Below are 16,037 nucleotides of genomic sequence, written 5' to 3' on the forward strand. Positions count from 1 at the left end.
ATTTTACGATAAAAAGTACCGGTACCATGATAATGTGTTAAATGTGTTAACTATTACGGAAAAAAAAGCAAAGGTGAATAAGAAGTCTCCATAAGGGTTGTTGAGCGAAGTGGAATTTTATATATATATATATATATATANTATATATATATCTTTAACAATAAGAAAAAATGAAACAATTAAAATTTTTAAAGTTATTGTTAAGAGAGAGTTTTTATAAATTTCACGAAGAAAACTCATATCAATACATTGTTCCAATCTATTGTTAAGATATAATTACTAGAAAATATAATAGGTTTGTTGGCTAACTTCTTTCGTAATTTGACATCTTAAAGTTTGCGTTCGATTAGATTTGAAAAAAAATATCCTACGTCTCCCCATAAAATGGTTAAACATTTCCTGGAAATTCCTGCTTTGTTTGCTATAGCATGTTGCTTAGTCCTCGCATCTTCTGCAGAAAATTTGAAATGGCACGGATTCTTACTTGCGATTGTCTCCTATTTGGTATTAGTTTTGTGGAAGGAAGAATTTAAAAAAAGTTGGAAAGGAGAGAAAATCACCGAGACACGCAGTGAGAATTCCAATAATTTGAGTTGCCAGTTCTCCAAATTCAATGATGAGTCAACTTATGATGCAGGAAATGAGGATAATTTTACAACATGTGATGGAGAGACAAGTTTGGATAACGAAGCTTGCCGTCGACCAGAGATTTTAATGCCAATTACTAAGTGCTGTTCATGGGTGCAAAGGAAAGCCGATTTCAAGCCAGATGCTGAAGAGGTTGTTAACAACGAAAAAACAGATCCTATCTATGCTGATGAAAATTTGACACACCACCATTTCTTTTTGACACCAAGTATCAGCGAATCTCCCTCAAATTCTGATATCCCTTTAAACTTACAACTCTATAAAGGTGTTGCAGATAGAGGTGAAGTAGATCATCTTGGAAAAGTTTCAGTATCGAGAAATTTCAATGCTAGCTCAATGGTATTATTGGAGGAGCAGAAAATCTCAAAGATTGCTATCTCAAGCAGCAGTCAGATCTGTGCTAATCTTAAAGACTATCAGGCAAACTATTTTGCTCTCAAAAATTTGACATCAAGCATCACTGAAACTTCGCCTGAGTCTGATATCCCTTCAACATTACATCTAGATGAAGGTGTTGCAGACAACTTCAAAGTAGATGATCATACAGCAGAGGATTCAATATGGCAGGAATGGAACAACAGCACAACAGCTTTAGTGCAGAAACGGAAAAAGTCACCACATTTCCGACGTTTCAGACGAGCCTTCGGAGCTGTTGGCAGATCACTTTTGCGTTCCATGATATGCGGGAGAAGTTGCGGGGACGCTTAAACTTTTGTTTCATCCTTAAACTTGTACATATTTGTTGTTATTATAAAAGAAACATGTCAAAAAAAGCAGGATACTGTAAATAATTACAAAATTTATAGAAGAACTGGAATGTGTTAAACTTAAGAACTGATTTGGTTTGTTATAAAGAAAGGATATGTCTGATATAAATGGAACTGAAATAGAATGATGATTTGGTGAAAAGTGAGCCAAATGACAGCAAATTGAAGGTAAGAGAAAAGTGCACTTAAGGCAGGTGGATGTTTTATAAGACAATAGTAGTAGAAAAAGGGAATTTTCCTTATAAAACATAGGCTAAAATAGTAATACTAAATTTTTATTCCAAATTACCGTTAAATACCACACCTGGCATCAAAAATATTTTTAATCAACTACTTAACTATTGCAATAATTTAAATTTTTATCAATTTATTTCTTCTAACATCGAATCTACTATGTAAAAGTGCATAGTATATTTGCATTTAATTTTAAGTCTGCTTGCATGAAAATACATATCAAATATATGTAAAAAGAGTAACTGATATAAAAATTGGCATGTAAGGGTACATAAAATTTTATTTATGTAAGTGTGAATGAAAGTATGAATGGAAGTATGAATGATTTAAAATAATAAACAAAATTACAACATCGCTAAATAATTTTTCAGAAAAAGTGTCAAAATTCATTTAAAGATTGATGAAATTTTAATTTATTGCTATAGTTCTGCTATTTTAATCTTAAAATTTAACGAATGTAAATGCGTCAGGTAAGGGTATTACATTTGCCTTGAGTCACTTTTCTCTTAGAGTGTGATTAACATCCTTGTGTCAAAAGAGAAAGCTTTAAGAATGTTCAGATGTTGGCCTCAGTGAAAGATTAAAGAACGATATGATGTTGGTGCTAGAGAAAGACATATGATTCGTAAAGATGTTGGAACTTTAGAGACTGATAAGGACTGTTCAGATGGTGAAATTATGAAAGTATTATGGTCCGGTGAAAAATTGTTTTTATCCTGCTTTTTCTTTTGGCGAAAAATTTTGTATTGAGAGCTGGAGTTTCAGTACTCAATGATTTATATATATGTTTGGCAAATAAATCAAAATTTTAAAAACAATGCTTACACATACTATTAATTTTCTCACATAAAGTCTCTGATAACATGTTGTTAATTTTAAACAAAATTACCTCACTTACTTAAGGCGATTTCTCTCAACTGCGAAAAGCACGTAATGCGTAAGGGCCGTCGATGCCGCTTCATGAACTACAAGTCTTGGAAACTTGAAATTACAAAGGTGTATACAAAATTTAAAAAAAAATGCGAAATAAAAGATTTTAACATTTGATATGATTCATAAGAACACATATCATAATGCTATAAATAATGTTTAACTGCAAAATAATTAGAAATAAATATTACTGTATTTATAAAGTCAAACTAACATATTTTGACAGAGAACTAAAAGTTAAATTTTAAATGTCAGATGAATTCAACCGCTGACTGATTGCACAATTCAAAATTCATTTGAATAATTCATTTAAAAATATTTTACATAATGAAATTACCACAGTCGGATTGATTTTCCCCAGAAGTCCATTTAATATTTCCATAACTGAGAAAGTTGCAAGTAAAAGACTTTGCAAATTTACAAAATTTATTGAAGAGATCATAATAAAATAATATTTACTATGAATAAAAAAGTTTTTTAATTTATGGGNAGATTTTAAAATTTAGCTTATTATTAATGACATTTATTTATGTATCATGAAGGTTTAATGTAGTAATGTAGTTCTTTGGGTTATGAAAATACATATTTAAGATTTGTATAACATTACAATCCTCTTCTTGTGTTCAAGAATCTTCAAACGCGTTTTTCTTAAAGTTACATTTGTTTACAGAAACAAATCTTCACGGATGTGCATTTAACTGTGTATTTAAAATTTCATTCATTTCGGAAGTATGTAGAATTGCTCAATTTCGTTTAAAATTTCATTCATTTCGGAAGTATGTAGAATTGCTCAATTTCGTGGTGTAGTTTATTTAAAATTTTATTTTTTAGAAAAAATTTTCTGGGGATTTTTTTTTTTTGAAGGAAGAATTTCAAATTATGAAAATAATCATTGTTATTATTATTTTTTTTATTTTAAATTACCGAATTATTTTTTTTACTCAAATAAATTTTTCCGAAGGATGTAATAGCTGGAAGAAAGACTGTATCGAGGAAAAACGTTGTTTAGTAAAAAAATTTAGGATCAGGTCACATTAATAAGTACGGGCAACCAAGGTACTGATACTTTTTACCGTAACATCTGTTTTTATCATAAACGGAACAAAATATTTGATATACCGTAATTTTTTCAGTAATATTTATTGTAAAATCACTGAACCACCGTAGTTAAATAATCATTAATTCAAAATATACGGTATAAAATTTTACGGTAAAATTGATGTTACGGAAGATGTGGGTAGGTACTTTTTACCGTAATTTGATCCAGCTTTTTTATAGTATGCTATATCCGCCATTTTGTTTTGCATGCTTTTGGTTACAATTTATTTTCCCAGTTCACTAGTCGTATAATGAATGATCTCTCTCAGAATTTTGATTTTCTTCATTGTATTACAATAAAAAAAAACTCAAAATATGTTTCCACTGTAGATATGTTTATTTTTTGCTCACTGTACATTGTTCTAAAAATCACAACCACTTAGTAAATTTTTTCTGCTAGCTATGAATATTATTAAATATAACCTTAGTTTATCAGCAGACTTTTCGAGATGCAAAAGTTGTGAGCTTTAAATATTTGTACTGATGACAGCAATTTTTAAAAATTGAACTATTAAAAATGCGAAATCGACTTCGAATGTGTTAACTATAACCAAAACTCACTTTAATTTAAAATTCACAATTATTTTTCATTTACGCAACATTACTTTTTATCTCTTAATCTTTGGTAATAATTAAAATCAACTGAATTTAATAAAAATTATAATTATTAAATGATTGAAAATTCCTGAAGGAATGTATGAAGGAATTCTAATAAAGGAATAAAAATAATAAGACATCCATCCAATCATTTCTCATCTCTTGAACATCATATATGTTTTATTTGAATGAAAACAAACTTCGAAACACTATATAGCTATTTATACTTTAGCAATCAAAACTACTTTACTGGAATTTTGAATTTTTGTTATTTCTTAGGTCACAGGTAGCCATCCAAACTATATATATGCTAAATAACAAAATTGGTTACTTAAATTGATTACAAAAATTAACCATAGACAAGAGTTTACTGCCCTTTTCTCTGACGCCTCTTGGTGGTTGCCTATGTTTACCTAATGGAATGTTCGACCCTGTTCATAGGTATGTCTGCATGTACAGTGCCAAAAAAATAAACGGATCACCCTGAATAACTTTTGATCTAATGAACGGATTTGTACATTCTGGGACTCAATCTTAATGGTTGGAGGAGGTGACAAATACGCTAATTAATTATTTCAGACGTTATTTTAAGTTACGAAATCAGCCACAAAACATACTTTCTCTGCATAAACACATCTTTTTTTTACGACAGATCCGGATTTTTGACCCCCAAAATATAGCGGTAAGCCGTAATCTGGGAAATATGTTCTCAATGGTTCGGTCAGGAGAGCAGTCCAAAGTTTGAGCCTCAGAATGTTAATTTTACTTTTTGCGTATTTCATCAAAGTTTAACAACTTTTTAAGCGAATTTAAAAAATGTTGCACATAATTGTAAAATTTGTTTAGCCAAAACAATCCCATGCAAAATTTAACTTTTAATAAATATTTTTTATTGTTTTATTTTTTAATAAACGAAAAGCTTTTGAATTGTAAGGTATAAAATTTTTTACGCCATTTAAAAAACTGCAAATGTAAATGATAAAATACAAAATTTGAGTGAAATCGGTCTAATAGCTTCTGAGAAACAGAATTTTAAAAATGTTTTACATTTAAAACTCGTTTTCTCAGGAACTATTCGAACGATTTCGCTCAAATTTTGTATTTTATCATTCAAAATTAAATTCTTTGAAATGATGTAAAATTTTGACTATTTACGATTCCTAATTTTTTCGTTTATTATTAGATAAAATAATAAATATTTCTTAAAAGAGTTAAATTTTGTGCGGAATTGTCTTTGGATAAACGAAATTTACAATTGTGGGCAAAATTTTTCAGCTCACTTAAAAAGTTCTTGAAGTATGATAAAATACGCAAAAAGTTAAATAAATGCAATAGTTAAATAAATCCAAACTTAAGACAGTTCTCCTGACCAAACTATTGAGACCATATTTCCCTGATTTTGACTATTCCCTGTATTTTGGAGGTCAAAAATCCGATTCTGGTTTGTGGTATGTTTATTTAGAGAAAGTACGTTTTTGTGACTGATTTCGTAACTTAAAATATCATCTGCAATAATTACTTTGCCTATTTAAGTTCTTCCCTTCGAACCATTAAGATTGAATCCTAGAACATGAAGATGCGATTATTATATCAAAAGTTATTCAGGGTGGTCCGTTTTTTATTTTGCGCACTGTATATTCTGTGATGGTTATTTCATGCCGTATGATAAAATACATAGATATTCTACATAGATATAGAATATAGATATTCCACATTTTGTAAAATGTTCATTTCATTGATATTTAATTCATACTATATACCATTCCTGCAGAAATCTTTTCCATATAAGTTCAGTCGAAAATTTTTAATCCATACTTAAAGGAAACCGTAAAGGCAAACAAAGTACCCAAAATTAGAATTAGCAAAAATTTGAAATTTTAATTTCAGTTTGAAAATATATCAAATAATATTCTATATTATTTATTTGCATCACTTTTCTTTCCTCATATCTACTTCCGTAATAATTTCCATTTTTCTCTACTAACATTCTGTTCCATTGCAGGCTTAATTTTTTGTTATCTCGCTGATTTAAAAATTTAACATATTATTTATGATATTTAGTTATGTCTCATGACGTATAAATTTTATTACTGTAAAAAAGTGTAGCAGTAGACCGAGATAGCCTGGTCGGTAGGGCGCTGGGCTCATGTCCGAGAGTCCGTGGGTTCGAACCCCGTTGGCCGAAGACTTCCCGTGCAGTAAATGGCACGTTAAATCTGTCGAGTCGCAAAGTCCTCCATGCTCCCATAACAAGTCAATACCTCTGGAGGTACTGGATTGGAAATCGGTCGTTCTCTGATTCAGGTCAATATTACGATCCATGGATGAATGAATGGGTCCGCCCTATAAACGGATGTGACATATGTGTGTGGCAGAATTCGAATTCTTGGCCATAGATGGCGCCACTAGAAAACAAGAACAATCACACCCCTTTGCCTAAACAGGCATACGAGAGAGAGTGTGTACCAGTAGGAACCAATATTGCATCCATGGAGATAGGAAAGAGGTTATAATGCTTCAAGTTAATTAAATGACGTATTAATTATGAATCAGCAATAAAAATAAAGAGCAAGGACACTAAATACCACTCCTGCTCTTTTCTTGATTTTCTTTTTTCGACTAATATTTTTTTTAATTTCAGTTTGAAAAAGTATCAGGTATTATCCCATGTTATTTTTTGCATCATTTTCCTGTTTTCATTGCTACTTCCATAATAATTTTCATTCTTCTGTTCTAAGATTTGATCCTGCTCCATTGTAGGCTTAGTTTTTTGATATCGTACAGATTTTAAAATTTAGCTTATTATTAATGACATTTATTTATGTATCATGAAGTTTAGTTTTACTACTGTGAAAAAGTGTGCAAATAGAAATCAGAATTGCAAGCCAAGAAGGAAGGAAAGAGGTTGCACCTTTTCTTAGCGATAACTTAATGATTTCTTCGCTGTGATTCGGCAATAAAAATGAAAAGCAAGGACTCTGAATATCATTCATGCTCGTTCCCTGCCTCACTTCTTCAGTTATCTTCTTCCATAATCTTGGCTTATTTATTTATTAATTTTTTGTTTATTAATTTTTTATTAATTAATTTTTATTTATTAATTTTTTAATTATTAATTTTTATTTTTCTTTATTTATTAATTTTTTATTTATTAATTTTTTATTTATTAATTTTTCATTTATTAATTTTTTATTTATTAACTTTTATTTATGTATCAATATTTTATTTGTTTATTTAACTTTTACTTTAGATATCGTTACAGTTTTCTAACCGAAACAGACCAAAAATAAAGAAGTAGGAAAAAACTTAATTATTAAATAAACTTTAAATTTGTAGTCAATAAAAAAAAATTCAAGAGAAATCAAATTATCGATGTCTATTGTATCTATAATCGTTTCCTCTTTGAGCTTTCAGCGGTTCGAAACCACAATTCGTTTCCTTTTCTCTGACATTTCCCCAATTTGCCCATCATGTAATAATGAACAAAAAAAAGTAATCTAGTTTTTCTATTATTTTGCAGATAGACATAGAAGATAGACATCAAATTTCTCCTATAACCATTAGCTACATCATCTTAATCATCTCCATCATTTCATTAGCATCACTGTTGGTCACTATCTTCATTTTCTGGTTTTTCAGGTACCTACTTTTTTGTTAGCTTTTATGAAAATTATGTATGCAAATTTCTGACAATAACTCAAGCAAAAAGAAAATGTTTTTTTATTCAAAGTTGCATCTAATAGTAATGTCTAGACAGGTAATATGATGTAATCTGTTTTATTATTGATTATTTTCAAATCAAACTATTCTCGATTGCATCATGCTTAACCCTATAAAAAAATATTTTTTAAAATTGCATAAGTGTTGCTTAATTTTATAATATTCTAAGAATATCAAATATTCATAAAAGTTCCCGTCTTACAAATATAGACAAATGTTAGCGGGGTATGGAATTTTCTTCATGGCTTCAAAAAGTTATAATGAAGATCTAAGATGCCACAGAACTGTACTTCTGTACTAAATACAGAATCCTTTAAAAAATTATTACTTTTTTAAAGATCTTACATGCATCTATTAATAGATATTTATCCTTATTATGCATATAAAATTACCACATGGCGTAATCTTAATCGTAATCTTAATTAAACAATTAGAATGAGTAAAGTTCGATTCGAACGGAGGGATGGTGTAGAAGAGAGGTGCAGCTTTAGAATCGCTTTCTCAAATTGATTCCTTTCTGAGGGTTTTGGGTGCTGCCGTTTACTGGCACCTTGTATCTATCAGTTTCCGAAATTCTATAAATTTAATTACCATGCATATTGAAGGAAATAGCCACCACTTGAACCATTGAAATTTTTAAAAAATGTTCTTTTTAAACTTCTGAAAGTAAATTTTTCAATTACAGCACCTTTGCGCAGTGGTAAGAATATCTCCAAAAATACTGCTCATCAAATCAAATCAATTTGATGATCAAATGCTGAAGCTCTATTTTAAAACTTTACACGAAATATAGAAAAGGTTTTGAATCAAACAGTAGTAACACAATGGTAGAAATCATTAATGGGAACCCAAACCTATTATTTCGCATGTTGCACAGTATTGATTAATATTTTTTTAAGTATTTTATAATCGCAAACAGAATCATTAAAAAGCAAAATATAACTAAAATGAAAAAAATTTTCGCGGAATAGTCTATAACTGTAATTGGTGATAGATGAATTGCTCCAGAAAATCAGAATTACCGGTGCTTGACCGTAACTTTCAGGTGAAGTTTTAAGAATTCTCCTTTTAGTAATGTATAATTACCATGCATATGCTGTAATATTCAGTCATATTCATGATATTTATTTTCAAGTATTTGTTATAATTCTTATCCTTATCATTTTCTTTCCGACAGAACACTTTATTGCTCCAGAGTTCGAGTTCATCAGAATTTAGTTTTATCTCTCATACTCCACGCTTTCATGATGATAGCCATTTCATTACCTGGTATATCCCCAGCCATGGAAGGACTCTTCAGAAATGAGGTATACTCAAACAATTTTAGTTTTGCTCAGTCTAATACAATTGATAACAAAATAATTATTAATTGAACATAATTATTTTCTTAATTACTCATGAATTAAAAATCGAAGTTATCAGTAAAAAGATATTACTCTTTTACTAATGGTTGGTTGGTTGGTGTCGTGTCATGGACAGAAAATAATTTTAAATGTGATCATAGGTCATACAACATCTGCAATTTGAAGGCAATTTTCTTCATATAAATCTGCCCACAGATTGTCACTTATTTGCTGCAATTGTGCCAGTATAGCGGGACAGTTGAAAAGATGTATGGGAGTTAGTTCTATGTATGGGCAATTTTACTCTTTTACTAATTACACTGGGATATAAATTGTTTGTTGCATTTATACAAAAACTTAATCTTGCCTCGTGTGTGGGGATTTCAAATTTGAAATTAGTTTTGCTCCTAACGCTACAGATTTTTTTAATGTCTATTTTTGTAGTAATCTACAAGTTTAAAAGAGTTACATATAGCAGGGTGTAGCATAAATGTTGCTACAATCCTCTAGAGGAAACTGATATACATCATACATAAAATTGCATAGGAACCCATGTCCGGAAGTGTCGTCATACACGGCTGAGACAGCTTCTTTATTATGACTTGTTCAAAAGCACATGCTGAAACAATTCATAATAAGGAAGGCCCCTAGCGGAGTGTGACATTTCCGATCACGGGTTCCTAGGCAGTTTTAATCATGATGATATCCCTTAACTATCCTAGAAAATTGTCCCAACGTTTAAGTGACTCCATAGCCTGTGTAACATTTTTAAATTTGTACACTTCGACAAAAAATAATCTAAAAATGTCCTTTTAAAAGAAAATCTATGGCTTGGAGTGAGAAATCATAGGTTTGAAATCAGCGATACAAAAGTATCTAAGATCTGTTAAAAAAATCTCATGCAACATTAAACAAAAAAAAATTGTTCCCCAGTGTTATTTGTAAGTAATTATAAAAATTGTTATAGGTTTATTATCATAAACAAAGAATAATTATTAGTTTAAAAAAAAGTCTAGGTAAAAAACTAAGTGACTTTTTGCTGACTTATTACTTATTAATCAGCTAAATATAAGGTAAATACAATGTGTAAACATTAGTTTTAATAGTTAAATGACACACTATATTTGAATTTCAATTTCTCTGAAGTACTTTAAATTAGCACAGCAAGTACTTCATTATTTTACTTCACCCAATATTGTTATTAAATTAAACTAATTGTTGAAGAAGGGTTGAATTTGCAAATACTTGATTACCGTATACAATATTAATAATTCATTGAATATTCGTTTGTTGCATTGAAAACTCTAATCACATACGTATTGTTGCATATTATTATTAATACTTTTACGAGCATTTTTTAAATAAAAATGTTTGAATACTGTTTTAATGTGCTGATGTAGTAAAACAATTATTTGTAGAAGTAATTTTTCTACGCATCATTTCTTTGCAATCATTGCCCGATATCACACAAAAATTTCCCTTCTACATTTTTCTGTATGAAATAAATAATTGAAATCTTTGCTTTCCTCTTATAATACTTTGATTCCTAATTTCAAACGTTTGTGTTGATGCTACATAATATTTTAATCAACTAAAACATTATAAATCTTTCAGTATTAGAAAACTAATATTTTATTAAGTTATTATCACAAAAAATTATGCGATTCTACATTTTAGGAGTTCTACATTTGCACTAGTTCAAAGCATATAACTAATTTTTTTTAAAAATTTAGCAGTTCAAATTTTAAATAAGTCTCTGTAGAGCCACGATGGCTCAGGGGATAAAGCGTTCACTTTTCAATGAGGTGAGCCGGGTTAGAATCTCAGCGATGGCTGGTACATACGAATCCACATCCAGCTTGCACCGATCACAGTGCTGACGTGAAATATCCTTAGTGTAGACGGACCATAGGTTAGAGTCCCTTTGCCGTCAGGCTATCCGTGGGAGGTTCTCGTGGTCTTCCTCTTCATGTAACGCAAATGCCGGTTAGTTTCATCAAAAAGTCCTCCACGAAAGCAACTTTTCTCTAATATTTGATCCAGGAGTTCCCCTGTCTTCTGGATTGGGCTCAAAATTACATTACTATGGAATTGAACACTAGAAGTTGTAAACCCAAAAATTGGGTCAGCAGTTCAACGACGGTTATTAAAAAAAATGAAATAAGTCTTGATATCAATTTATACATACTCCAATTTACAACAACTTTCTTAAAAAATAAAAACTGGTTTCTACATTCGTAACAGCTAGTTTTTAGTTTTAAAAAATAAATAAATTTCTAAAAATTGTGGTAAATGTAAATGACACCAAGAATTAAGTTCACAAAAATTATTAGAACTACGCAAATTTTCTTAACTGAGTTTTATGCTTTTCAAGTCTGCAAATACGATATTCAGTACATGGTAGAATTTCTCAATAGTAAAATGTATCTAATTTTTGAAATAAAATTTCCCTTACAATATTTCATTTTATTGTAATATTTTATTTGTAAGAATACAACGTGCTTAAAATAACTATTCTAAATAAAAGATTTAAAAAAAGTAAAGCGTTCCCACAGCAGCTTGTTGGTTAGGCCTGAGATTCACTCCACAATTTTACAAACATTAGTATGATTGTGGAAAAGCGATCATCATCGCGCACTGACCGCCCTTAGTTCCCAGATAGAATATCGATCTGAAGCTGGGTTGGCATCAAACCGCCACTGAGGATCGAACCCCAGTCCTTCACAACGACAGTTCAAAATAAAAGGTTTTGAGATGAAAATTAATCTGCAGTAAATTATCACTTTAACATTTAATGAAACACTTTTGCACTTTTGTAACATAAATTATCACATTGTTTACTTCAGTTAACTGTATCCGTGTTTAGAACATTCTGAAAACTCTGAGCTGCTTGTCTCACTAGTTCTGTGCTGTCGTAGTTAACTATTTAATGCTCTGCGTATTATATTTCTCATATGAAAATTCTTAGAAATATGTACTGAATTCTTAATAACGGAAACTAAAATCTTTTTAAAACCTCGAATAAAAATATAAATATTAAAGTATTCAATAAGATAAATTATTATTATTTTAATTTAAGATTTTTGCCTCTGAATTGTTGATGATTATTTCACAAGGTAATTTCTCTGTAATGACAACTAATAATGTATATTTTTAGAATTCATGTCAAAAACGAAGTCTCATAAGTAAGAAGTACCATTGGATTCGGAAAAAACGTAAAAAAATATGCTATCAAAATTTAACGAATCAATACAGTAAAATGCTAGACTGAAAACATCAAAGTCTGTTTGATTACTTGAGGAAACAGAGAGACGCTCTAAGCCTTAGAGCTTAAGTCTTAGACGTTCTAATAATCGCCTTGAAGTCTAAGGCGATTATTAGAAAGTTGAATTTTCTTCAGAAACCAAGCATCTTTTTACGTATTTCATGCTACTTACCTCATTGGAAATCAGGTATTTTACGTTAACGTGATACGATAACGTTTTCGTATTTTCCTTCATTAATAATTAGTTTCAATCCTTTATGTGTATAATACAATTTGTTGAAAATAATTATTACTTAGAGTTAGTGGCTTTTATGTTTCATATGTGGAATGGATTCTAAAAAATCCTATTTATTTGTTTATTTTTATTGATATTTACAAGTAAATAAGAATAACCAATGCCTGTTTTCATGTACAAGATGCTCTGTAGTGCCGGCCTTTAATATCAATGTTTTGGAATCATTACCAGATTCGGAACATAAAAGTCGTGGCTGTTACTCTTGGCTGTAGTTATTTTAAACCAATTTTATTATAAATTATTGTTTGTAAACTGATATTTAATCAAGGAAAATTCGAAAACGGTTTCGTAGCTTGTCAACGTAAATTATATTACAACCAACATTGAACGGCTGACCTAATTCGGAGGTTACGACTAGCTAATGTTTTATTCTGCAGCCTTGTAACTTTAAACCCAATCCAGAAGACAAGGGAATTCCTGGATGAAGCATTAGGACAAAATTGTCTTCGTGGAGCACTTTTTGACAACTAACCTGCATTTGCGTTACATGGAGAGAGAAAAACCACGAAAACCTCTTACGCTTAGTCCGACGGCAAGGGGGTTCTAACCCACTACTACTGAAAATATTTTACATCAGCATTGCGATTGGTGCGAGCCAGAAGCAACCAGCCACTACAGGGATTCGAACCTGAGTATATCCCCTGAACCACCACGGCTTCGTTAACATGATATGCCGAATCATTATTTAGGTTGGTTCAGGGGATAGAACGACGCCCGCTGGCTGAGCGTTAGCGCTTCGCGCTGTCGTGCCACAGGTCCCTGGTTCGATCCTCGGGCCGGGCAAGGTTNCGATACGATATCAGCACCAGTCTCACACCGACCTCAATACTGACATAAAAAATCCTCAGTGGTAGGCAGATCATGGGTGATAGTCTCCCTGAGGCTATCCAGGAGAAGTTTTCGTGTTTTTCTTCTCTCTGTAACACCAATACGGTTAGTTCCATCAAAAAGTCCTCCACGAAGGGAAATATCTCGCAATACTTTATCAGGAGTTCCCTTGTCTTCTGGATTGGGTTCAAATTACGAGGCTACGGAGTTGAATACTGGTAGTCTTAAACTCAGGATTGAGTCGGCTGTTCAACTGCCGTTGTAAAATGAAATAAAGTCCCTAGTGAGTAAGTTAGCAGGAAAAACATGAAAGCCATTTTGCAACCAGTGGAAACTTGGAGATTTTACAAACAATCGCATCCATCTCATCGTTTTCTCATGCAATCAAACAAGTTTTGATGTTTTCAGTCTGTCCAAATAAATAGGACACAAGAGGACCTTGGTTCAAATTCCTGCATTGGCTGTTCAGCACGAAATCTGCACCCGGCTCGCACCAACCACAGAGCTAGCATAAAATATATTTTATGATAGACGGATCATAGGATAGGTGGATAGGTTATAGTCCCCTCGTCGTAGGACTAACCATGGGAGGTTTTACACTCCCTGTAACGCAAATGCGGGTTAGTTCCATCAAAAAGTCCCCCATGAAGGCTAGTTTATTCCAACTCTTGATCCAAGAGTTCCCTTGTCTTCTGGATTGAGTTCCAAAATTACAAGGCTACAGAGCTGAGAATTGACAGTCGTTAAGTCAGAATTGGGTTCAACACCGGTTATAAAACGAAATAAAATAAACAGGATGGGGTTACAATTAATTTGAGAATTATAAAAAATGGTGGTTTGTTATTCCATTACTTAAAAAAGAGCCTTAAATTTTATTACTTTTTTTATCATTTACAAATATTTTTTAAGACCTATTATTAAAAAGGTGTGAGGAAGAAATAAAACTTGATTATTTAGAGTGTAATAATTGAAAAAAACAACGAGAAAAAACGCACAATAGTTGGAGTAAAACAAGTTTAAGTAAAAAATGGTTTCATATTAAATGTTAATTTGAAATTGCCTTAAAAATATCCTAAATTTCAATTGAAATTATTATATATTTTGTAACATTGTGAAAAAATCAAGTTATTTTTTCATGTGTGAGTATAAGTTATTCTATTTTTTAAAAAACTATTTCCTTTGTCAAAGACTTCGTAAATTACTAATAGCAGATTGTTTTGAAAACAGCTAGTTGTTATTGGAAAAACTAAACAATCGATGAAATTTCATCACTTTCTTAAATGAAACTAATTTACATCTGTCCCGGAAAGAACTTTACCTTTTTTTTTTTTGATTTTGTCAGTTACATTGACTCAAAAAACTTTTATATTCCGATAACAAAATGGCTTTAAAAACTATGAGGTGGAACGTAAAATTAAATTTTTTCTAACCTTAGATATAATTTTTCAAATTATAATAAGAATATGTATTTTTAATAATAGGGAAAAAACTTAAAAGAAATGTTTAAATTTTTTTTTAATTACAAAATGTTTCAAAATTAGCATCAAAAGCAAATAAGTTGTTATTAATGCTATTTTTTATATCTAATCATGTTTTTTTGCAAGTTAAACATGTTTACAAGTGAAACTCTATTTCCTACGAGTGCTAATTTAAGTACTATTGAACACAACGCATGATACTGAAAAGAAACATAATTTAAAAGCAACTTTTTTTAACTTTTCAAGTTTTTTAAGATAAATTTATTACCGAAAATTTGTTGATTTCCTTGCTTAGAAACTTTATATCTTAAAATTTTCTTTAAGATATAAAGTTTCGTGACCATAAAAATTATATATTTTTTTATATTTTGAAATAGTTCTAGTAGCTTCTTTATTAGGTTTCATTATTATGTTTCAAATAACCGAATCAAATACTATTACGTCACGACCATTAAAAAATTAAAGTCCTTTATTTTATTTCATTTCACTATGCACTAGCAATGTAATTCTCAACATAATGCACTATAAAGTTTTTTTTTCTATTTGAAGTGCGTATTTATTTCTGTCTCAAACACTGCGAAAAATTTCAAATCAAATTACTGGAAACAGTACTGAACAGTGAAAACAGCACTCAGGGTACCGTACTTTTTACAGCAATTTGATAGCATAATGCGAATCAACATTATACACTATAATAAGTTTTTTTTCTATTTGAAGTACGTATTTATTTCTGTCTCGAACACTGTAAGAAATTTCAAATCAAATTACTAGAAACAGTACGGAACAGTGAAAACAGCACTCAAGGTACCGTACTTTTTACAGCAATTTGATAGC

At 30.5% G+C, this 16,037-nt stretch overlaps 1 protein-coding gene across 2 annotated transcripts in view; it reads left to right on the plus strand.

Moving 5' to 3' along the window:
* Window positions 1-16,037, plus strand: part of LOC107454469 (corticotropin-releasing factor receptor 2) — a 154,271-nt gene that overhangs the window by 103,803 nt on the left and 34,431 nt on the right. For both annotated transcript variants that reach the window (XM_016071676.3, XM_016071677.3), the window contains exons 4-5: window positions 7,795-7,913; window positions 9,172-9,301. In XM_016071676.3, the coding sequence (XP_015927162.1) occupies window positions 7,795-7,913; window positions 9,172-9,301 (249 nt within the window). The remainder of the gene's footprint in view (window positions 1-7,794; window positions 7,914-9,171; window positions 9,302-16,037) is intronic.

This window comes from Parasteatoda tepidariorum, chromosome 2 (assembly GCF_043381705.1).
Source record: "Parasteatoda tepidariorum isolate YZ-2023 chromosome 2, CAS_Ptep_4.0, whole genome shotgun sequence".
In the NCBI taxonomy this organism is placed as follows: Eukaryota; Metazoa; Arthropoda; class Arachnida; order Araneae; family Theridiidae; genus Parasteatoda; species Parasteatoda tepidariorum.